This window comes from Alexandromys fortis, unplaced genomic scaffold (genome assembly GCF_014885135.2).
Source record: "Alexandromys fortis isolate MF-2015 unplaced genomic scaffold, M_Fortis_MF-2015_v1.1 scaffold_7, whole genome shotgun sequence".
NCBI classification, from domain to species: domain Eukaryota; kingdom Metazoa; phylum Chordata; class Mammalia; order Rodentia; family Cricetidae; genus Alexandromys; species Alexandromys fortis.
Window position 1 is genome coordinate 3,998,932 of NW_026067920.1, and position 24,991 is coordinate 4,023,922.

The 24,991-nt window shown below is 41.4% G+C and overlaps 2 protein-coding genes across 5 annotated transcripts in view; one reads left to right on the top strand and one right to left on the bottom strand.

Moving 5' to 3' along the window:
* The window catches only part of Tnip2 (TNFAIP3 interacting protein 2), a 90,919-nt gene that overhangs the window by 46,940 nt on the left and 18,988 nt on the right, over positions 1–24,991 (top strand). The window contains exon 6 of one of the 2 annotated variants that reach the window (XM_050140785.1): positions 9,989–10,171. The exons of the other annotated variant lie outside the window; for it this stretch is intronic. Coding sequence (XP_049996742.1) covers positions 9,989–10,156 — 168 coding nt within the window. The 3' untranslated portion in view covers positions 10,157–10,171. Of the gene's footprint in view, positions 1–9,988; positions 10,172–24,991 lie in introns of those variants that run through there. 2 annotated transcript variants of the gene reach the window in all.
* Fam193a (family with sequence similarity 193 member A) overlaps positions 1–24,991 on the bottom strand; it is a 125,673-nt gene that overhangs the window by 18,744 nt on the left and 81,938 nt on the right. For all 3 annotated transcript variants that reach the window (XM_050140782.1, XM_050140781.1, XM_050140780.1), the window contains 7 exons: positions 23,632–23,883; positions 11,398–11,596; positions 10,229–10,519; positions 7,878–8,160; positions 6,977–7,160; positions 5,286–5,516; positions 3,121–3,991 (listed from right to left, as the gene is read on the bottom strand). In XM_050140782.1, coding sequence (XP_049996739.1) covers positions 3,121–3,991; positions 5,286–5,516; positions 6,977–7,160; positions 7,878–8,160; positions 10,229–10,519; positions 11,398–11,596; positions 23,632–23,883 — 2,311 coding nt within the window. The remainder of the gene's footprint in view (positions 1–3,120; positions 3,992–5,285; positions 5,517–6,976; positions 7,161–7,877; positions 8,161–10,228; positions 10,520–11,397; positions 11,597–23,631; positions 23,884–24,991) is intronic.

Sequence of the window (24,991 nt, forward strand, 5' to 3'; positions counted from 1 at the left end):
GGAGGTGGGGAAGAGACAGAAATCTTTAATAAATTAAAAAAAAAAAAAAAAGAAAAAGCCCAAGACTAGATGGAATTGTAGTAGAATTTTATCTAAACTTCAAAGAAGAACTAATGTCAATACTATTTAAATTATTCTATAAAATAGGAAAGTAAGGCTTCCAAACTCTTCTGAGTCCAGTATCACTTTGATACCAAGACCAGATAAAGACATAACAACAATAGTAGAAGAGCTGGGTACGGTGGCACACACCTTTAGTCCCAACACTTGGGAGGCAAAGAAACAGGGGATCTCTGAGTTCAAGGCCAGTCTGGAGAATTCCCAGATAGTCAGGTCGACGTAGAGAAACCGCGTCTTGAAAACAAACAAAACCCAAACCAAAATAAGCAGATCAAAAGAAAGAACTGTAAGAGTGGGACCAGTATGTAGCCAGTTGGTAGAGGACTTGTCACAAAGCCCCAGGTTCAATTCTCACTACTGCATAAAAAGGGAGCAGTAGAACATACCAATAATTCTAGTATTTAGGAGGTCAAATCAAGAGGGTCAGAAGTGCACTCTAAGCTACACAAAGGGAGTTGGAGGCTATCTTGAATTACATAAGACATTATCTTAAAAAAACAAAAAAAACAAAAAACACAAACCACACAGCAGCAACAACCACACACACAGACTGAGAAAGAGTCCAGTGTATGTGAGCAGGGGAGTACACATCAGTCATCCCTGCCTACAGATTCACGATGTGCCTACACCTGTAAACTACAGTGAATAATAAGACCTGAACAGTGAGGCAATTTAGTAAAGCAAAGGATGTGAAGTGTACACACACACACACACACAACAACAACAACAACACAGCTTCACATAACCAACCAGTTAAGCTGCACTGGCTAATAGAAATACAATTTGAGCCATATATGTTTTTAAGAGTCATATTTTAAAATTTAAAAAGAAACATTATAATTAATATGAAACTGTATTATGGTAAAGTATGTAGCTCAGGGGTACAGTGCTTTTCTAACATGCACAGGCTATGAGTTTCAATCTTAGCACTGAAAAATAAATACACGGAGATATTTCATCCATTTTAAAATTAAGTTCCAAAATGCAATACGTACTTTATAGTTATACTCACATTATAACTCATATAGAAGAACAGCAAAATACCAAAACAAAACAAAAAGCATGAAGAGGTGAGAAGAGCCAGTAAAATACAGAGACTCTAAAAGTAACAGTTCAGAGCAATAAACACAGGATAGATCACTAAGCACATACACGACCTGCTGCAGAAGGGCAGCACTGTAGGCCATAGGGACAGGATGAGCTTCTTCATAAATGCTTCAAGACAACTGTTAACCATTTAGAAAAAGAGAATAATGAGCCCATACCTTACCTCATATCCAAGAATAAACCCCAACTGTATTCAAGATTTCTATGAGGGGGAGGGAAAAGAAACCACACAAACTCTAGAGAGAAACATGTCTATCTTCCTCCCAGTAAATCAAGTCCACAAGAAACTTAAGAACTAGGAGAAAATCTTGACAGCACTGGACACAGGTGGAAACTCATATCCCTAATTTGTAAAGATTTCTTAAATAACAAAATTCTAGATGAAAAACAAAACAGGAAAAACGTATGTGTTGGAAAGTTTTTTATCACACAGGTTAGAGTCATTTTGGAAGAGGGAAACTTTAGAAAATGACTCCACTAGGCTAGCCTGTGAGCAAGCCTGTGGAGCATTTTTCTTGATTGATGTGTGAGGGCCTAGTTCACTGCTTGGTTGCTGCTACTCCTGGGATGGTGGTACTGGGTGTTATAAGAAAGCAGATTCAGCAAGCCATGAGGAGCAAGCCAGTAAGAAGCACTCCTTTATGGCTTCTTGCCTCAGTTCCTGCCTCCAAGTTCCTGCCTTGAGTTCTGTCCTGATTTTTCTGGATGACAGACATCAAGCTCTAAGATGAAATAAATCCTTTCTCTACAAGCTGCTTTAATCTTGATGTTCTATCACAACAACAGAAACTCTTAATTAAAACAAGATATGAATAGAAAATTTACAAAAAGGCACACAAGCAAACTTTCTATAAAAGTTTACTAACCTTACTGCAAATTAGATGGAAATGGCCATGAAAACCACTCGTGGGAGTGATTCCAGCTAATGGGTTGGTAAAAGCTAAATAGCCTCGCATGAAACTTCAGGCTGGGCTGTGGTGGGTCAGGAGAACACAGGTGGCTTGCAAGAGGGCCTCCTGAATGGCTGGAGGAATGTGGAGGCATCCCATAAAATAACTGTACACTTGCTATCTGAGCAGACTCCCTTTTCTGAGCAAGCACTCTAAAGATAAACCTGCAGTCAGGAAGACAGACGTGGACAGCATTATACCCAGCACCGCATGAAATTATAAAGCTCTGGGAACAACCCAATTAACTTTTCCACAAAAATAATGCAGCACATTCGAAACATTTGTAAAAAGCAAGGAAGAGTTCTTTGAACAGTTATGAAAGTGCTCCCCAGAAAAAAATTAAGGAAAACCAACAAAAGGCAAAAGAATATGGAGCATGTTACTTTTATGTACCAAACAGGAAGTGCATACTTCACCAGAGTGTAAGGACAGAAAATTCGGCAACTGCTTCAAGAATGTTCTAGACCCATGTAAGACAGTACCCATGTGAACAGATCAAGTTCTTACTATCCAATGACACCTGAAAACACACACCATGCACTGGAGCGTCATGGGAACTCACTGTGACAGAGAAAACAAAACTTACTAACTTTAAGATGGGAACCATCAATACAAATGCAGTAGAAATATAACCTCAACCCAAAAAGACCCAGGATGGGATGGATGTTATAGCTGTGATGCCTTCCTTACCCTCCAGGTTTGTACCTGTAGATTCAACTAACCACAGATCAAAAATACATTGAAAAAATATTTTGCACTTTTATAGCCTTTTATGTCTAAAATTATTTCAAAATAATAATAATAATAATGTAACAGCTACAATTATTATTGTGAAAAGCTATAGATAAGCAACATCCCACCTGCATGGGCCTGCAGAGAGCTCACACACACAAAATAGTACCAGCCAAAGCTTATGATCTTATATACTTATGATCTTATTTACCAATTGAACTGCTGGTTCTGTCTCCTTTCTTCTTTTTATTTTTCTTATTCTTGCCCTTGGGCTGTGGAGAACTTGCCAGAATCAGCCTGCCATTCTGCAGGAGCTGACTTGGGGAGGGTGGCTCAGGAGTGACAGTGTTCAGCTTTTCCTCTTTGATGTGGCTCAGCTGCTTTTTGTTGTTGTTGTTGCTGTTGGCCTTCCTCTCCTCTCTCTTCTGCTCTGTGAGGAGAGCAAGGTCAACTACTTTAGGCTTTAACTCAGGCTGGGCCCGGGTCTTGGGCTGTACCTCTGTGGTTTTGGGAGGATCTGTGGGCTTCCTGGCTGGCTCATTGCTAGTCTTGCTGGTCTGTTTTAACTTTTGTTTGCTATTTCCCTCCTTGTGATGATGCATCATGTCCAAGAGAAATGCAAGAGGCTCGTGCTGCTTCCCATTGACTTCCTTGGGTAGCAGAAGCTTAGAGTCTCTGGGGTCCATGGGATCTGTGGCATCCCCATTGGCTCCAGGCCCTGGCCTAGGCTCTGAGTGGTTCATATGTCTGGAAGGGGAGTGAGATGAGGTTTCTGGTTCTTCAATTTGTTCTACTGAGCCATTGTGGATGTTTTCAGAGTTAGAGATAGACTCTGCTGCTGCCTGGAAATCTCTAGCAAGCATTTCCAACTTGGAACAGTCTTTACTTGGCCGCTCCTTTTTCTTCTTTTTTGCCGCTCTTAATTTCTGAAGCTCCTGAAGCCGCTGAAATTCCTCCTTGAAACGCTGCTCCTCATCTTCCTCTTCTTCTTCCTCCTCATCCTCCCGTTGCTTTTGTTCTTCCTGATGATGCAGATGCTCCCGTGCCCTGGCCTCAGCTTCCAGGCGTGCCTTCTCTTCCAGCTGTCAATGAAAAAAAAGAGAAGATGGCTTAAGACCATGATAAGAACTCTAAAACTTGGCAGGGTTGTCAAGGTGGTTCAGCAGGTAAAGGCACTTGCCTGACAAATTTGAATTTGACCCAGACTCACATGGTGGAGACTCACCCTGCAATAGTTGTCCTCTGACTTATATACATATCATGATGCTACCTCCCCTCCATATAAGTAAGACTAATTAAAAAAAAAACCTTGAGATATCGATCACATAATTTTGAAAGAGACAGTAACAACTAAAAACTTAAATTTATCTACTTGCAATTATTTCACCCTAGAGAACTCTTGGATCTCATCTATCTACTGAAGCAGACACGTATTTTACTGGAACAGGGCAGCTAACAGCATCTGACCAAGAGCTAGATACTGGGAACAGTCAAGGCAGCTGTTGCGCTGTGTGTGCAGCACCCAGAGAGCTGAACACTTCTTTATGTGGAAGGCAAGGAATCAGCTTACTGACTATATAAGCTCCTGACAAACTTAGCTGTCCAGGTGAGGGCTGAAGCTAACATGGGGACCTGCAAAAATAAGACAAAACCAAAATGTGTTCAAAAACTAAAAAGTAAAAACAAACAAAAACCTTTCCCATGCTGGAAGATAGTCTCAAAATATGCAGACTTTCACAAGGGCAAGTGTTTTCAGAAATATTTACCATCACACAGCAAATGTGCATTTCTGCTTTCCAGCTTGATGGAAAGAAGTTTCACCAACTGAAGATTTCATTTTATTAATGATACAAGACAATGGGTCAGGTCTTGTCACAGACTGGAACCTGGGCAGAGGTGAAAACTGCTCAAGGGCAGCTGGCTAACTTTACCCTTTATAATGTTGATGTTATTAACTGTCCTTTAACTAGTTGGGCCAGTAGTCACAACAAGAATGTAGGAGGTCTGTTAGGAAAGGCACATGCAGGCACTGCGGGCCAAGACTCAGTTTCATACCAAGGCATCTCCTCATTCTCAGCTTCTAAACCTCAGAGAGTCCTATCTATTCCCCATGGCAAAAGCTATTCCTTCTGTCTCTTTGGAAGGAAGGTTCCCACACAGGTGGAGACGCTTGCTGTCCCACTGGACAGGGAAGCCTCCATGTAGACTACTACAAACTCACTGTTAAGAAAACATAAAGTGATATAGCTTCTAGATGAGGCTGTCTGAGACAGACAATCACATTCTCAGAGCACCAGGGCCAGGACAGGCATGTCAAACAGTCCTGCTTTCTGAAATGTATATCTGTATGCCCGGAAATGGAGGGTTGTCACTTACCTTCCTCTGCTTGTGCCTTGCTCGTTTGGCTGCACGACTACTACTAACTGGCTTGGCCTCTGAGCTGTTTATAAACTGTAGCAAATCTTCCACTCTCCGATGGTCAACTACACCCTCCCGTTCTGATATCTGCTCCATTTTCTTGGGTTGTTCTTCCTTCCTTTTGGTCAGCCGTAAACGAAGTTTTTCCCTCATTTCTGCATAATTTCTACTTGTTGGTGCAGCTGGAGGCTAAGGTAAGAATATAACTAAATTAGACCTCAAGTTTTAACAACTTTGAATATAAGAAATTTCAAAACTTCTCTCCAAAAATAACCTATTTAAATTTAATTTTAAAAATTACTTAAATAAATAGCAGTATTTATTTTACCATGTAACCTAAAAGTTGAGTTTTTGGCAGCTACCTTTTAACTTGTTATAAACATTTGTGAAAGTCCAGCAAAATACAAAATGATTTTTTAAAGCTAAAAAGCCACACACACACATATATTTAAATGTCTACTTTTACTTAGTATAGTGAGATTATTATCTTCCCCACCACCAGAGTTGAGGACCAAACCAAGGGATTTGCACTGACTAAGCAAGAGCTCTACCACTGAACTAGTGAGCTAAAGCCCCAGCTTTGGAATTATCTTTTGATGTTAATAAATCTCTTCAATATTTACTTGTCTTTTTAGTGTTAAAAGGGAAATAAAAGGGAAAAACACCTCATTCTCAGTCCTACTACCAATTTCTTACTGTTTAAAATCACACATCTTAGGAAATGGAGATAGAACAAAGCAAAAACAAAATAAAATGTACATGCACCTTCATTTCTTATTTCTCCCTCCTTGGGGAACCTTGGGGAACCCTGGTTGCATAAGTACAGCTCCAGCTCTTCAGCATTGTACAAACATGTAGTGTGCCAATACCTTGCACTCATCCAACAAGGTTACTACTATCCACAGACTGCATGAGCCAAACTATGGTGGGGTTTAGTTAACAACCTACTTCACTGACTACCTAAAAATCTCACCAATAAATAAAAAAACGCAGGTGGCTTAGTTCTGTAACCATAGCACTGAGGAGCCCAAAGCATAAGAACTCCTGCAAACTTAGGACTGGCCTGGATACGTAATGAGTTCCAGGTCAGCCTAGAATTGGAGAGACATCCTGTCTGAAAAAACAGAAACAAATACCACCAACAAAAACACAGTGATAAAGAGAAAACCTGCTGTGATGAAATCCTGTTTCTTTGGGTAAGTACAATCTGGAAGTGCGTATAAAATCTCAGACATTGATATACTTTGATAATATTCATCTTCTGCTATCCTCTCTTATTCTCCTTAAACTCCCTCTGGACCCTTTATTCCCAAAGAGTCCCCTTCCTATCCTACTTTATGTCTTTTTAAATAAATGGCCTACTAAGGAGCTGGAGGGATAGCTCAGTGGCTAAGAGCACACACTGCTCTTCAAGAGGACCCAAGTTCAGTTCCCAGCACCCAGTTCACAATTATCTGTAACTCCAGTTCCAGGAGATCAGATGCCTCTGGTAACCATAGGTACCTGTAGTCACATGAACATATCCACATACAGTTACTCATGACAACACATAATTCAAAATAATAAAAACAAATCTAACACACAATTCTTGCCAAAGGCTGCAAGTCACACAACTGTCAAGTCACAGTACACTAACTACATGCACTTACCCCGCCATGTCCGAAGAACTCACAGTAGCAGCAGTCACAGTACTTGCCCTCCTTCTGGTTGGTGGAAGTTGAGGTGCTCGAGCTGTGCTCAGAGCAGCTGTCCTCATCTGCACTCTCATCCCCATCATCCTGCTGCGGGTCATAGACACCATTCTCGCAGCGGTGCCCTTCACAGTCAGGGTCACTGCAAAACCACATACAGAAAATTAGCAAGTAGCCACTCCAGAGGCACTAATTACTCCTCATGCCCACCCACTGTTCAGCTTAATTTTCAGACCAAGGCAGCAAAGAGGGCTCATGGCTCTGGGAACAGAGAATCATGTGCCATCAGCCAAGACAGTGTGATGACTGGGCTCAGTTAGGAGATATGGCAGACATGTGGTCAGTAGTCATAGCACACCTACAGTGTCACCGGATGGACACATGACTTTTCTGACTTCCCTGAGACCACTGGTTTCATAATGGGGGTTATGAAGGACGTGCTTCTAACAGGCAAAGAAAGTCAAAGGTAACAGAAATGATCTTTTATAAAAATCACTATGTGTGGTATTAGTTTCAGTACATAAATCTTGTAAATTGTCTGCAGATTCTACCCAATGAATAGCAAAAACAACTTAAAAAAACAAGCAAGGCACACCACACCCTTAATGCCACCAGTGGAGATAGTCAGCATCCCTGACCCTGGTCTTGGCAGCCGGGCCATTGTTCTTTCCTCTGAAGAACTAGAGGCTGAGATTGAGACTGGAGCCTCTCCAACTCCACGGCCTTGGCCTCTGTTGGTGAGGTCTCTTTCTTCTGCACTGGACTTGTTACCTGCCTGGACCCAGAGCACAGTCTGTAGCTATGTTAGTGCAGCATGGCTCCCAGCCCTCCTCACAGGGACCAGGGCTCTGTGACTCACCTGCAGACACTGGGAGGGGCACTGATGGAGCCATCTGTCGTGGAGGGCGGGGGAGCCACAGGGGTAGGACAGAAGCTCTTTCGTGTATCCACGAACCCAGGGGCTGTGGTTGCAGTTTTGGGGAATGATGGGGCAGCAAGATTTGGAAGGTGAGGCGTGGAGGCTGGAGAAAGTGCAGCAGGAGACAAAGTTGGGAGTGGGGCCAGGCCTGTGGGGCTGTTCCTTGGAGCAGCAGGTGCTGAGTGTCTGTGGTCCTCTTTGTTGAGGCCATGAAAAACATCACCTGCAGGTAGAGATACAAGAGAGAATGTCACTGGCTGAAGAAAACAAATATTTAGGTTGCCTTTAATTACATTTCTTTCCCCATTTTGGGGGAGTGGGGGTGGGAGTGGGGGTGGGTTGGGGGATGTTCAGACCTACAGAAACCAAAGAACACCACTCATCTTCATCCTGACTGGTCACATTTATTTTATTTCCCACACATACCAGGATCTGGTCCTAACATCTGTAGTAAGCTGTGCTCCAGCCTGAGCTCTTGAGAGCCTATAAGTTTACAAAGAACCTGAGATTTCTCCATAGTGGGCACCAGCATTCATAAGCCTGGAGGTCAGATTGCACATATAACCTAAATCTAAGCTCCTAACTTTACCAAAGTCAGCAAAGCTTCTCTAACTAATTCAGTGGCTGCTAACAATTCCTTTCACAAGATATACGTTTTTCAAGAGGCCAGCTGTCCAGGTGTGATTTATCTTATCACATCTGGGTGAAACATTTTAGACAAATCGTACTACATAGAGATAAACTACATAGAGAATAAATGACCTTTGTTACTGTCAGGTTTATAGTTGCCAGCTTCCTCCTCAGGGGGTGCCCATCATCACTCATAATGGGTCAGCGTCCATGGAAATGTTGTTTGCCAAACTGATAGTCAGTATTCTTAATGCTTCCTGAAGGACTGAAGATGTGGCTCAATGGTAGCATGTTTGTCAATTAAGTGTGAAGATCTGGTTGATGCACTATACTGTGTGCAAGTGTGTACTTTCTCTCTTACAGGCATAAAAGGGTGGTGTGTGGGCTATTTAGCTGGTTACCATAGTACAAGCCTTGGAAGGCTGAAGAAAGAGGATTGCTATGGGTTTGCGACTGGCCTAAACTTAACACCGAGAGACCTTGTCTCATCTCCCACCTTCCCCAAAACAAAAGAAACACTCCTTTTGATGCCTGGTGTCAATTATCAACTTGACAGAATCTGAAATCCTCTATATGGGTGAATGGGCATGCCTCTGGAGGATTATTCTGATTACTTTAATTGATATGGGAAGATCTATCTTAATTGTGAGTTTCGTGAACATGCAGAACTGGACTACATACTTTGAAGATAGTAAACTGAGCATGTGCATGTATTCATTGCTCTCAGCATCCTGATTTTGGATGCAATGTGACCAGCTGCTTCAAACTCCAGTAGCCTTCATTTCCCTTGCAGGATAGATATGACCCCTTCTTTCTTGGGTTGCTTTTTCCAGGGTATTTTGTCACAAGAGGAAAAGAAACAGAAGTACTCCCTGATTAGGCTGACCTATGTTATCTAATGGACTGCTGACTGCATCACAGAAACTTTGTTTCTACTGTATGCTTCTACAAAGAGAAGTTTCTTAACCTTAGGAGCCTCTCTGAATATCCCAAGGGATTCCTGACTTTGAGTGCCAAGGCCAAGGTTCATCATATTCTTTTTCATGCCCTTCATGATTCTTTCTTTTTCTTTCTTTCTTTTTTTGGTTTTTCGAGACAGAGTTTCTCTGTGGCTTTAGAGCCTGTCCTGGAACTAGCTCTGTAGACCAGGCTGGTCTCGAACTCACAGAGATCCGCCTGCCTCTGCCTCCCGAGTGCTGGGATTAAAGGTGTGCGCCACCATGATTTTTTCTGATGCTCAAAGTGCTTCAACATTGGTTGATGAAGTACAAACCAGCTCCTGTGTCCTCAGACATTTACCCTAAGTCTCTATAAACATTTCTTTGCTTTTAGGTGCCTTCTAACTGTCAATAAGTGGTTAGTGTGAGTGCTAGCAGGCTAATAATCTTGTTGGCTTACACAAATCCCCTTTTGCTCCGCAGCAGCTGTGCTCAGAAAGCAATGATCTATGCCCATCACAGAAGACAGAGGCAAGACACAGAACTCAGCAACCCAAGGGTATTTTGAATGGCAGCTATAATTCCAACCAGAATCCACAGACCATCTTTTTATTTACAAGCCCCTTCAGGTGTTTTCATTTCCACCTCTAGAAAGGCAAAACAAACAGTAACAACATGGGTGGTGTAAAAAGTGAGAAGCTGAAAGGCTCTCAGGGTCCTTACCTATGGAAGGCGGCCTTCTGGATGACACCTTGAACTGACTGCTACTAGATTGCACTGTGGTGGCTGTGCATGACACAGAGGATGTAGCTGAGGAGGTGGCCATAGCGACTGTGTTTGCCATGGCAACTTCATTTGCTTCCATAAAAGCATCCTGGAAATTGTATAAACACTTCTTTTTTGCAGCATTTTTCTTCTCTTTGATATCTGAAACTGCAGGAGCTTCATTGCTGGGTGGAGGTGGAAGGGCTTCAGGTCTTGTTTCTGAGAGCACTGGCCCTAATATATCACTCCCTTTGGAGAAGAATGGGAAAATTAAGACTTCTAAAAGAAACAGCACTTAGTAAAAACCCCAAAAGAATATGCAGACACTGGGGCCACTACTGAAGCCAGGACTTCTCTGGAATGATGCTTTTAGTCTATGGAATGTTTATTGAGCACCTATTATGTGCCAATTCCCGTGCTAGGTGTTTTTCAGTATCACTGAATGCCTTAAAACCAGTTCTTGAGGTTGAAAATGTTATTCCCATACTAAAGATGAAGAAACTGAGGCTCAGAAAGGCTAAGCAACTTGCCTAAGGTCACACAGCTAGAAATCCCTTCAAATATAGATCAGAATGTCAGGACTAGCTTCTGTTCTGAGCACATTCAAGGCTGGGTGTGGGGCTTTGGCCATCTGATGGGAGAAAGGTGGGACTCCCGCCCCTCCCAAGTGACCCTGGACCTAAGACTGAAGTAACGGTTGAGCCTCAGTAACTGAGGCAGTTGGGGAGAAGGTGCTTGATATAGGGGAGAGAGCCCCTTAGGGTTAATACAGAAACCAACAAATAGGAACTTGAGTCACAGAATTCAAGAAGGTGTGTCACTATCTTTCTGCCCCCATGCACTGAGCTGAGGTCTGGTGGTCACCACTATTTGAGAACTACAGGTCAGACACAGCCCCTGGAAACAGATGCTCTGTGACTGGACAACACCATGTCGCTCACTGTGCTGGCAGGTAGCATGGAGCCAGTGTTAGCTTTGTTAATCAATGCAGTGGACCCATGAGTGCAGATGTGGAAGGGTGGATGGGATGCCAGGCCCCAGAACCTCCCACTGGGGAGTGTGATGATGACCATCTTAATTGGTTCAGGGTATTTAAAACCTTAAGAAAGTTTTAATGAATTCCTTACCAGAAATTGTATCTGGCAAGAAAGTGCCAGGATTCCAGTTCTTATCATTCATCACTTCTGATCCCCAAAGACTTATAAATTTAGAACTATTCCACTCTGGAGTGTTCCCAAAACAGCTCGGGTAAATATGGTCTTGAAGAGATGCATTGAATGCCTGAGGCTTATTTGTGTGACTCTGAACAGGTGCTGGTGGTAAAGCCTACAAAAAAAAAGTTCTAATCACATATCAAAATTAATATTCTGTATACCTGTGTAGTTCAACTACAAACAGACAAATTGTAACTGAAACCTTGAGGGCTATGCTTCCCGCAAGCCCATGTCCATGGGGAGTACATCTTACAAATGCTGGAGTGGAGGGTTACTTAGGAAGGCTATACATGTAGGTCGACTTTTAGTCCAAAGGTTCTTGATGCCTTCATATAACTCAGCCACTTCTAACAGTCCTGTCTAGTCACACTTTAAATGTGGTTCCTATACATAAGAGCTATTCTGTGGCTGAAGTCTCCTTAGACGTACTGATCAACACTGTCAAATCAGTTTGGAAGCACTAATAACAATGGTAAGGTTTTCAGCTCTCAACTCTTAGCACTGTGCAACACAGATCTCAAGAGCTGAGGAATTCTGGTTGTGCTCTGAAACTGGGGTGCTGAGTTACTCCCATTCCAGGGAGAAAGTCATTCCAACCTCATCACCATACTGGCCCAGGCCCTGAAAGGTCAGGGAAATGGAATGGGAAACAGTCAGTGGGCCAGTCAGCAATGCATATTTACTGACTGCCAAGCTGCTGGCAACTCCCTGAACACACCCTAGGGCTCTCCCTGCTTGATACCTAAGAAAGTCCTGGAAGGGCTGTGCAGTTTACACAGTTGCACTGCCATGCTGGCTTTCACATAGGGATCTGGGTCTCCTACCAGTCCTTTTCCTCAAGTGATCTTTACTTAGAATGTTGAGGTAATTTTCGGCTACTTTTTAGATAAAAGTCAAAGTCTTTCCATGGCCCATGACATCCTAGGGAAATAAACACCTCCTCCTCCTTGCTTAGTAAGCCTGGCCACACACAAACTTCCTTTCTGGTATCCATCTCTCTAACTTCTCTTCTGTTCTCATTTGCTCACCTGTGTCCAAGCTCTGAAACCTCTTCATGTACACTCACTCCCAAACCTCGGCCCAGATGACACTGTCCCAGAAATGCTGCCATTGTTTTTTTGCTTTGGCTACTCAAGATCCAACCCAATACCCAAGGTGAGTCTCCCACTTAACAACTTGTGATTTGGCCTCCTCCTCCTTCACCTGCCACAGCAGAATTCAAGACTGACTTGTAGAATGATATTCTAATTCTGCCTTCTCCTAAATCACATGCACTTCATGAGAAGATGGGCCACTGAGATCCTAACCCTATACCCCAGTCCTGGACAATGCTGGGCATACCGTGTTCCTTCAGTAGAGTCAAGTACTGCTGAGATGAGTGAGTGGCCCATGACCTGGGAAAGTCACAGACTTGGCATTAGGAAGGATGCCTGATGATCCCATTCTCAGTGATGTATAAATGAACAGTCGATTCTGTAGATTCGAGTTTGAGGGCTTCAGGGTAATTCCCAATTGCAGGTCAGACGGAAGAAGGGACGATGACAAAGTTTGGGGATGGTCCATTAGATATGGACAGTAGAGGCTAGAGGCTACATCAGAATTAACTATGTGATTGATTACTATCCTTAAGAGTCAATCATAAGGGAATCATAAGGGTGTCAGGTCAGGAAAAGACAATCTGATCAGTTTATTAGAAAGGTCAGTTGTGGTAAGACAGTGATGATCAGCAAGGCAAAGATACGCTGAAGTTGCTGGTTAGGTGATGAGATATGATGACATAATGGGGTGAAAATGGTGAGGAAAGGAGGGGTCTGTGAGTGAACCTTGAAGTCATCCCTGGCTCCATCATGAGAGCATGGCCAATGAGAGGTAAACAGAAACTGGGCATAAATCTCAGCCTCCCTTTTAGTAGCTGTGTGACCTCAGGCATATCACTCAATCTTCTGTGCTTTAGTTTTCTCATCTGAAATCTGGAAATACCTACCCTAGAGGTTTTGGTCAAGAAATACTGTGTCTTGCCTGCAGGAAGCATTGGTGAGGGCAAAGATGAATTCTTGGTACTTATTAGGACCATGTCAAATTACACTGGCTAGACCTGCTCTAACATGCAAAAACTTGGGCACTGACTCTACCCAGTCCACTGGCACACTGCATCATGTCCTCTAACCTGGAGGGCTCTGGGAGACTTTGACAGAGGGGAGACAGGTAAGCAGAGCAAATATTCAGGGTCCAAAAGTATTACAGACAGGGGTAAAAGGCCTGGATGGACCACTTAAAAGCAAGGCTCTAAGCAAGCTGTTTTGGTATGGGAGCCCCAGGAGGCAAAAAGCAAGGAAAACAACGATATTACATTTTAACAGACACTTGGTTCCACAGAGTAATAAAAAGGCTACGATATCTTGCTGAGATATGCTGATAAACAACAAGGAATTTGGGAACCTTTGGCTAAGGGGCAGAAACACCTGCTAACATACCTCAGCCTGCTTATTAGCCAGGGTGTGGGATGAGATCTGAGCAGAAACACCTCCAGGACTCTGAGCTACTTAAGAGTGTCCTGAGGGCTGGAGAAATGGCTCAGTGGTTAAGAGCATTGCCTGCTCTTCCAAAGGTCCTGAGTTCAATTCCCAGCAACCACATGGTGGCTCACAACCATCTGTAATAAGGTCTGGTGCCCTCTTCTGGCCTGCAGGCATACACACAGATAGAATATTGTATACATAACAAATAAATAAATAAATATTTAAAAAAAAAAAAAAGTGTCCCGAGACTTTCCTTGGACACAGCTGTGCACTATCTGGCTTACCCTCTGGTCCCTCGCCTCTACAACATTCATGTCTAGACCCTTGTTCACTCTTTACAGTGCCCTCTACTCTGTGATGACGCTTGTCATTCAGGTCCGCTCTCCAGTATTACTTTCCTACCCTATGTCTATCCACAAGCTATCTGAAGCATGACTAAGTGTCCTTTCTGTTGTGGCTCAGGGGATGTAAACAAGGGCCTTGTGCATACTAGGCAAGTGTTTTACCACTGAGCAAAGTCTCCAGGCTTACCACAGAATTTGGTATTTTATTCTGATTATGTTTTTGCCTTTTCTTTTGAAAACACCAGGAGTAACTAACCTGGGTGTTTCTAAAATGCAGCACAGGGCCTGGCACATACTGGGTGTTCAATAAATGACTGCTGAACACAGCTTAGTTCGGGGGAATAAAGACCCAACGGCCATGCTCTTACGTAATTTACTTACACATTTCGTCAGAGGCCCACCTACTTAAAGAGGAGTAAAGGGCAATTTCAGGAAAGACTGAAAGCAAAAGTGAGAGGATAGCTAACAAAAATGTTGTCTTGTTTTCAATACTTTTATACATGATGCCTGCTGACTTTAAAAGCATCAATGTTCATTCTGAGAACAGCTGTTTGCTAAGTGGACTACTGTGGGGTTTGCTTTGTGAGCACACAAGTGATTAATCAATGAAGTCAGGTTCTTCACACAAATTCACAAAGCTTCAATTAACAGTAATTTTGAATTGTTCTCTACTTTATGACAAAAAGTAACTCTTAAGGAAGAATATTCTTTGCTGTATGTAAAAACTCTGACAAGAATGCAAACAAATACACCTTCATAAAGCTGTAATCATTTAGGAGTGGGTGATCTAGTCTGTCTTCCCTACCCACACCAGTTCAGACACCAAGACTGAAGGATGACATGCCAAGCCATCAATCAAGATATGAGACTATTAACTAAAGAAACTTCCACTATACAGTCAGACCAATAGGAATTCCAGCTAATTAGAAAGTTAACACAAATGTTCCCCATTTCTATTTGTTTGTTTGTTTAGGTTTTTCAGGGATAGTAAAGAGGCAATGACCTTTGTCCTAGCATTACTATTCTGAGGCTAGAGGAAATAAGCACTACCCCTTATAGAAAACACACCCAACATCATAACAAAATCCCCTAGCATGAGCTCTTTTCCACACTGCATATCCCCACAGTGCCCTGAATCGGAAGGAAAAGCATTAAAACGGGAATCGCAGAAACCATGCAAACATGGAAACAATAAAGTATACTTAGAATACTGAAAGAAAATCCCACACACTTAGGATTATGCACTCAGTAAATTAATCCTTCAAAAGTGAAGGAGAAATAAAAACTTCAAATGTCTAAGGATCTCACTGACTCTGCATGAAACTAATTGACTTTTTTCAGACAGAAAGAAACTATACAGGTCAGATGGCTACAGTCCACATATAGAAAGATCATAACTAAATGCAACATAAAAATATTTTCTCATATTTCTTCATGATCTGAAGACAACTGCTATCTTCAAGTGAAATCTGGGAGATCAACTTATGGACAGGAAATGCATCCAAAACTATATGGGAAAGGTGGAGAAAGGAGGAGGCATTTTCCTGAAGCCACTTGGGCCACGAGCAGGGCTTGACAGTACAATCTCAATGGGAACTGTAGAGTTCAGGCACACTGTAGAGTTCAGGGCAACAGCATGACATAAGTATTACTGATACATCATAAGGTATTCTCAAGTATAAAATATAAACAGAAGCCTTTGAAAATATATATAAAACAGGTACACGGTTGATAATAATCCAAATATATTAAAAAATCATTCTTATCAACATTATGATCCATAAAAATATGAAAACATCAATGAAAAACAGAAGCACAAGGTATAAGAAACTCAACTATACCTATCTAGGACACCCATTCCAAAAGATTTATTTTTATTACCTTAAATTATGTGTTGTGGGGTGGGTATGGGTATGTGCATGGGAGTAAAGATATCCATATAGGCCAGAGGCATAAGATCCCCCCTGAAGTTGGAGTTACGAGTTCTGCGTTGCCCAATGTAAGTGCTGTGAACTGAACTTGGGTCCTTTGGAAAACAGCATACACTCTTAAACTTGAGCTATCAGTCTAGCCACAGAAACTTACTTTAAATACTCTAGTAAGTTAAAAGTAAGAGAGAGGTCTGTGAAGATGTCTCAGTAGATAAAGGTAGTTGCCGGAAAGCTTGATAACCTGAATTTTGATTGCTGGGACCCCATATGGTGAAAGCAGAGAATGGACTAAATCAATCTGTCCTGACTTCCACACATATGCCATGGCACTAGTCCCCTACCCACCCAACAAATAAATGTTCAAGAAAAATATCTGAAAGAGTTACCAATGGATGAAAGACTCCCCCCACCACCAAAAAAAGTATGGAATGCAGGAAGAAATCAAGAGTAAAGGACGAAATTTACATTATAGCAACAATATATTCTATTTTTAAAAAAAAAGCCAGGCATATTTGAAAGACATAAGAAGAAAGGAAGATTCTGGGTTTGTGACACATCCAAGCAATAAAGACCTTGTCCAGTCAGATGGTGGGGGTGCACGCCTTTAATCCCAGCACTCGGGAGGCAGAGGAAGGCAGATCTCTGTGAGTTAGAGGCCAGCCTGGATACAGAGTGAGTTCCAAGACAGACACCAAAGCTACAAAGAGAAACCCTGCTTCAAAACACACACACACAAAATAAATAAATGAGAGAGAGAGAGAGAGAGAGAGAGAGAGAGAGAGAGAGAGAGAGAGAGAGAGACCTTGTTCAAATCATCATCATCATCATCATAATTAGGGTTGGAGTAAATGAAATAGAGAAAAATAAATTAAATCAAAAGATCAGGGACTAGAGAGAGATGGCTCAGTGGTTCAGAGAATGCATGTGTGCACTCACACACTCATAAAAAATAAGTCCTTTAAAAATTTTTTTTCTTTAATTTGTCCCCATGTGAACCTGCCATCAAAGGCCAAAAAAGGGCATCGCCTTCCCCCAGTCTGGAGTTTCAGGTAGCTGTGAGCTACCTGACATTAGTGGCACAAACCAAACTTGGCTCCTGTGGAAAAGCAGCCAGCACTCTGAACTACTGAGCCATTTTACAGCCCCAAATAAGAAACTGAGAGAGAGTGAGAGAGAGAGACAGACAGAGATGATCAACCATTCTTTGAAAAGACAAATTGACAAATTTATATTGTGACAGATTAATTAAAAAAGACTCAAATTACCTAAATGTTTGTGGAAACAGTTACTGATATTGAATTATAGAGTAGGTGCATGGCTAGATGGGACTCAAGTGCAGTTCTTACCTAGCATGCAGGCAATTAGGCCCTACAGTCAATCCTCAAGAGCTAGGTGTATTTCTAACACTACCATTCTATAAAGTATTAGTGACTAGTGCAAGGATACTTAGGTGGGGAAAAGCAAGAAAGGAATTGTTTAGATGATACAATTTTATAGGAAAACCCTAAAAGTTTCAGATGTAAACAAAACCAAAAATGGTTAGATCTAATAAATGAAGTTAGCCCCAAGACAGAAAGTTAACATTAAAAAAAATTGCAATTTTATGTGCCAAAAATAATCAATCAGAAAATAGCATAAAAAGAATAGAGTATTTATGAATTAACCAAAGAAGTAAGAGGACGCTTGAGTAAGATTACTGCCAACATGTCCTATCTCCCTATGTCTTCTATAGATTTAATGCAATCTATCACAATATCAATGATGTTTATTTTTTTTTGCAACACAGAAAAAAGCTATCTTAAATATCACATAGTAGCTTAAAAAGTCCACAACTGTGGTTAGAATAAGAATGGCCACCATAAGCTCATAAATTTGAATGATTAGTCACTAGGGAGTGGCATTATTTGAATGGATTAGGTGTGGTCTTGTCGAAGGAAGAGTGTCACTGGGGGTGGGCTGCAAGGTTTCAAAAACTAATGCCAAACTCAGTATCTCTCTTGACCCTTTGCCTGTGGATCAGGATGTACTATAAGCAAATGCTCCAGTGCCATGTATGATGCCATACTCCCTGCCTGAGGATAATGAACTGACCCTCTGGAACTGTAAACAAGCCCCCAATTAAATGCTTGCCTTGGTCATGGTGTCTCTTCATGGCAATGTAACAGTGACTAATAATCCAAACTATCTTGAAAGAAATCATAGCTGGACACTTGCATAAAATGTTCTGTAAAGTTCATAAACCTGTGACAGTCAAAATAGACAAGCAGAACAAGCACAATAGATAATAGACAAGCATAGAGAGGAGGAAGAAGCCCAGGAGGATATAACCCCACACACAACCTGCTCAGCAGGAAGATGTAAAGTTAAATGTCATACTACCTCACAGCTATCAGATGGCTACTATCAAAATAAATAACAGGTGTTGGTAAAGATGTGGAGAAATAATTCTTTTCTCCCCTCACCCCATACAGAGTTTCCCAGTAGCTAAGGAACCAGTCCTGGAACACACTCTGTAGACCAGGCTGGCTTAAAACTCAACAGAGATCCACCTGCCTCTGTCTCTTGAGTATTAGGATTAAGGACGTGCGCCATCACTATCCAGCTAGGAGAAAGAATTCTTGTGCACCATAGATAGATAGGTAAGCCTGCAAAGTGGCAGTCTAGGTGGAAACCATTATGACAGTACAGATATCATACAATACAACAATTAACATTGTATGTTTAGAAGAGCCAAAAGAAGATAGTCTTAAAGAAATTCTTGTTAATCTATGTTCAGAAATGTTTGTCCCAATAGCCAAAAAGTAGAAACAACCCAGAAAGTGTGGTATATGCATACATGAAATTATCACTCAAGAAAGGAAATTCTATAATATACTATAATGTGAATGGACCTTAAGGATATCAAACTAAGTGAAATAGGCCACTCAAGAAAACAGAATTACTACATAGTTCCAATTAATAAAGAACTTGGAGTAATCAGCTATAGAAACGGAAAGCAGAATGGTGATTCCAAATGGTGGGTGGAGGTGAGTTATTGCTTCATAAGTAAAAAAAGCTCCACCTTTACAAGATGAAGAGTTACAACCACAAATGGCAACACCAGTAGCATGATGTTAGGAATGCCTCTGATTCCACTGACTGAAGCCTTAGAAGTAGTTAGAAGGGTAGATTTTATGTCATGCATATTTTACCAACAGAAAGAAAAAAGAGATGAAGAAAAACAAATAAAAAACTGGAGGCACTGTACTAGTCTCTAAAGAACTGGTTTCAGATCAAGTAAAAACACCAAAAATAAAAGAAACGCATACATGAACCTATAACAACAAAGTATACCAGTATGTGAAGCAAAAATAGAGAAGACTGCAAAGAGAAAATAAAAGAACCTTCTATCATAGTTGGAGTCTCCAATCCCTATTATTAAAAATGGACAGATCAAGAAGGCCAAAAATCAGAAAGAAGGATGAAACAAATGGCAGCAAATGGATACAATGCCTTCTACAGATTACCCAACACAGAACAAACAATCTTCTCTTGCTCACAAGGAACATTTGCCTCTTGGTTTTTTGAGATAGGGTCTCTCTTGAAGTCCTGGCTGTCCTAGAGCTCACTATATAGACCAGGCTGGCTTCAAACTCACAGAGGTCCAACTGTCTCTGCTGAGATTAAAGTTGTGTGCCATCCACACCTAGTGAACATTCACTTCTGATCCACCTACATTCTTTTTTTAAAAAAAGATTTATTTATTTAATTTACTGATACGGGTATTTTGCCTGAATGCATATCTATGTGCACCATGTGCATCCCTGGTGTCATGGATCCCCTGGAACTGGAGATACAGACAGTAGTGAGCTGCCATGTGGGTGCTGGGAATTGTGAACCCAGGTCCTCTAGAGAAGCATCAGTACTCCTAACTGCTGAGCCATTTCTCCAGTCCCCCACCTACACTTTTTTTAAGTTCAAGAGCAGTGACCAGGCCTGGAAGGTATAGTTCAGTGCCTAGAACTCTAGACCATAATGCAATCTTATTTATTTATTTACTTAATTATTTTTGTGTGCTGGCAACTGAACTGAAGTTAGGCAAGAGCTCTATATTTTATTCTCTAATATTTCACTGCAGTTATTTTTTGTCTTTTCTTTTACCTTTTATATAATATATCTATATTAAAAATAAATGTATCACTAGTATACAAATCAGTATTTTTTTTAATCTCAAGGAAATTAAATCTTCACAGAATTCATCCTGAACATTCTATGAAAAAAAATATTTATCCTCAATGGTCAGAGTATCAAGTAAAACAAAAATTAAAACCATGACATTAAATCTTATAAGCAACAACTGTGACTCCACCATAGCAGAAACTCCAAACAAGGTAGCAAAGGACAGAGACACAGGTTGACCCAGGAGCCTCAGTGAGTGTGGCTGATTTCCACACACTGCGCCTATTCTTTGACTCTTGGTTATACTAAGACACCACATTTAGCACTTCCAAGAAACCTCCAAGGGAACTGAAGACAAGCCTGGGCCATTCTAGAATAACTTGTTGTGTTTCTAGAAGGTCCTCCTACTAACTTTGTGGAGCTGTTAACATACTGTATATTTAAACAGTCATAGCCAGAACATTCTAGTAAGTCTGCCTAACTCAAATAATACAAACCAATTCTGCAAGGCCTGGTAAGAGAAAATACAAGCTTGTTTAGAGAAACCCCTAAACCAATGTTTTTACACCAGATATACACAAAGTATTTCATAAACTGCATACTTTCCCCTCCATACTGGGAATCAGAGTGTCCTGAAAGGCAGGAAACACTACCACTGAGTTATAACTACAAGCCTATCAATAGCATCTTATTTTCCACAATAAAAAAGGCCTTCAACAGGTATATTTCAAATGGATCATTGTGGGGCTGGAAAGATGGTTGAGTGGTTAAGAGCACTGGCTGCTCTTCCAGAGGATCCTAGTTTGAATCCCAGCACCTACATGGGAGCTTTCAGCTGCCTGTAACTCAAGTTCCAGAGGATCCAGCACTACCTTCTGGTCTCTGCAGGCACCAGATACACATAAAATAAAATAAAATAAAATAAAATAAAATAAAATAAAATAAAATAAAATAAAATAAAATAAAATAAAATAAAATAAAATAAAACAAAACAAAACTAAAATGTATATCAGCGTATAGTCACGATATCAAGAAGTAATGTGGTTGAAGTGTGGCTTAATTACAAATTTGAAAGTTCCTATATGATCATAACCATGTGTGGCTAGTCTTCTCTATTTGCCTTCCTACACATGAATCTTTTGCATTTACCTATGGTCTTAAGTTTAACAGGGTCAAAGGAAAAGGTATCAGATACAGAAATGGTACTAAAAATGCTTTTCTTTTCTTCTTTTACCCTTTTATGAGACCTCTAACTTTCTTTAAAAAAAGGCCAGTCTTAAAAAAGAGGCTGGAGAGATGGCAAAGAGATCTGCTTCAATTCTAAACACCCACACAGTAGCTCACTTAAACTCCACTTCAACGGATTCAATGCCCTCTTCTAACCTCCATGGACATCAGGCACACAGACATGTACAAGCAAAATATTCACACACAAAAAATAAAAACAAATCTTTAAAAAGATTAGGTGTGCTGGAGAGATGGCTCAGTGGTTAAGAGCACTGGCTGTTCTTCCAGAGGATCTGGGTTTGAATTCCAAAACCCACATCCTGGCTCACAAACATCTATAAACTCCAGTTCTAAGGGATCCGATAACTTCTACTAGCCTCCAAGGCATACAGGTGGGGCACAGATACCCTTGCAGGCAAAACATTCATACGTTTATCTGTAACTTCTGACTTCAATGGGTACTGCATGCATATGGTGTACACACATGCACACGCACACACACAAGGAAAAAATACCCATATATAAATGAAGGTGGGAGGGGAGACAAAGTAAGGAAGGTAACTTGTAAACAGCTGAGAAGAGTGTTCCCAGTGAGCTTGGGGAACAATTAATTAATACTTTCAATAACAAAAATTATACAATGGACATTCTTTAATCTTTCTTTTTTCCAGAATTAGGTAAAAGTTCTATTTAGAAAAAAAATAAGTGGGCAGCACCTTATACATTCATTCACCCAGATGAAAGGAGGATATAAAACCACAAAACCCACAAACATAGTGTGGGCTTTGACGACATACTTGAAAATGCTTCGAAGACATTTGTTAATAAAGATATTGCTACATATTCAAAATGGGTGATAGGAAGTCTAACAAAACACAAGCATGGGTCTGGGTAGATTCTGAGTACTTAAAAAAACTAAAGTTAAACCTTATTCTTCTGTAAGTGTGATATTAATCTACCACCTGTGCCTCTCCCCAGCAAACACACAGGGAACCCATGTACTAGCCACGCATAACGTACCATAACGTACCATAGCGTGACCCCAGAGGACCAAGCCCTTCCCATGTCATGGCCCCACTTTCTGTCCCACTTGAGCATCACTGTGTTAAATAAACTAATAATATCTTTGCTTGATTGGTGCTAACTTGGAACCATAATATAACTAACATAACAAAATTTCAGCATTATGGGTGGTCAACAAGGCAAGTGCAAAGCAGCTCAAGAGCCAAAGAAGCCTAAAAAGTGAACTAGCTAGGGATGGTGCATACCTATAATCCTAGCACTAGAGATGTAGAGGCAGAAGGATCATTGCATGTTCAAGGCTGCCTGGTCAATACAGGATTTCAGGCCAATTTCTCTAAATTTATTTCAAAATCTAAGATACTACGTATATACATGTGGTTCTTTAAGGAGACACTTAAAAGTTGATCACTTCTAGACTTTTGCTGCTTTTCCTAAGTGAGCTCTTTGCAGGTTGGGTTTTGAGGAACCTCTTCTTTGCCCTACAGCTATATTTCCATATTCACAGATAATACGATTTCTCTGTGTTTCACACTGGGCTTTTCTTCAGGCTTGCGTAATTGATAAAGTCCTAGTTTGGAAGCCAGAAAACATCAGAGGATTCAAGCTATTTTCAACTCACTTTATCTATTATGTTAAGGCAAAAGTCAGGTCCGGGGTAGAAAAATGGACTATTTATTGTCAAGTATCCTGGAGTTCAATTTGTTAGCAACATCCCCAGAAAACGTTCTAATTCTAGTGACTAAATCCTGATTTTTTTTTGTATTCCTATACACTGCAAAGGTTCAACATTACAAGAACTTTAGAGACTATATAGCCAAAGCAAATGTCCGCAGTGCATCAGGAGCAGCCGCATGGGTCAGCATACCCACTCCTGTTTGCTGAAGTATGTGCTCTTGTCAGAATTCAAGTCGTGAGAGACTTCAAGGCCTTTCCTAACTGGCTTACCTTACTGTGTGTGAAGGGGGGTGCTGTATACAAAGTGGGGTGGATGAGCGGTCGAGGCAGGTGTGGAACAGTGTGCAAGGGTACATGTCCGTGGATGTGGGGGTACAGGTGCAGCGCAGGGTGTGTTGGCTTCTCTGGGCTCAGGAACTGATGGCCAGGAGGCAGGGCTCCAGCAGTCATTGCTGATGCTGGTAGCCCAGAAGCTTCTTGTTTACAAACATGGCATTCACAAGTGTTCGGAGTTTGTTCCGCCTAAAACAATAGAAAAAGAAGTACACAAATTAAGCTACAGTCAGTCAGAACTACAGAGCAAACATAAAGATTAAGGACTCAGTCTGGGATAACTAGAGCCCTCCACATGAAAAGGTACAAATGCCACAGATGAAAACAAGGAAGGCTGCAGAGCTCAGCCTCATTTTCCAGAAGGGTATTTACAGAGACAGAAGTCACTGACCAGGGACCCAACTGAGCAGCAACAAGGATTTCCATAAAGATATTAGAAGGATAAAGCCAGGAGGGAACTGGAACCAAAGACAACAGGATCACTGGGTGGCTGGACTCTGCTTCCACCAAGAAGGGGAGATAGCATGCTAGCTGGGGCAGAAGGAAGAGACCAGTGAAACTTCCTTATCAAAGCAAATGTGAAATTGAAAACAGGTAACAAAGATAACACTTCAGATTCTAGAATTAAGCCATAGTCATATACTGGGACTGCGAAGTCTTTATTTAAAGATACCCAGAACTTCAGGGAAGAACAGGAAGAATCTGGACTTTCTGTCAGAGCCTTCCCTTGATCTAGCTCTAGTGCAGGGAGCAGCATACAGGAAATATGAGTAAAGAAGCCTTGCTACCAAGGAGAACAGCTCAGTGTCCAGTGAGCTGAGTCAAATAAAGTAGATGTCAGGTCTCAAACCTGGGACAAAGAGCCAAACTAAGGTGCCTATTTAACTTATCAACGCAGACCTGGTTAGCATGTTCTCCCAGAATCCTTTAGTCTCTCCCTACCTGTTAGAGGGTATGGCTAACATACTCTTCTCACAGTTACACTTCCCTAGATAATTCATCCATTTTGGTTGCTGGGCCCTTTAGGCTACCTTTTACTCTTCTGGCTCTCCTTTCTCCCCTCCCCATTCTCCTCACATGGCCCTGATCAGGGTCATACCCACTCTCCCAGAAGTCCCTGCCTCTGGCTATACTCTCCCTCATAGCTATAATAAACCTCCCTCATACCTAAGAGCAGCAATGTCCTTCCTTTTTAGTCCTTTTCTCATTCAGTAGACTCAGTGGGAATGGACAGTGAATGAGAGAGAAACAGACTGGGGAAACTTTAAAAGTGAAAAGGCTGTGAAATACTCCTTAA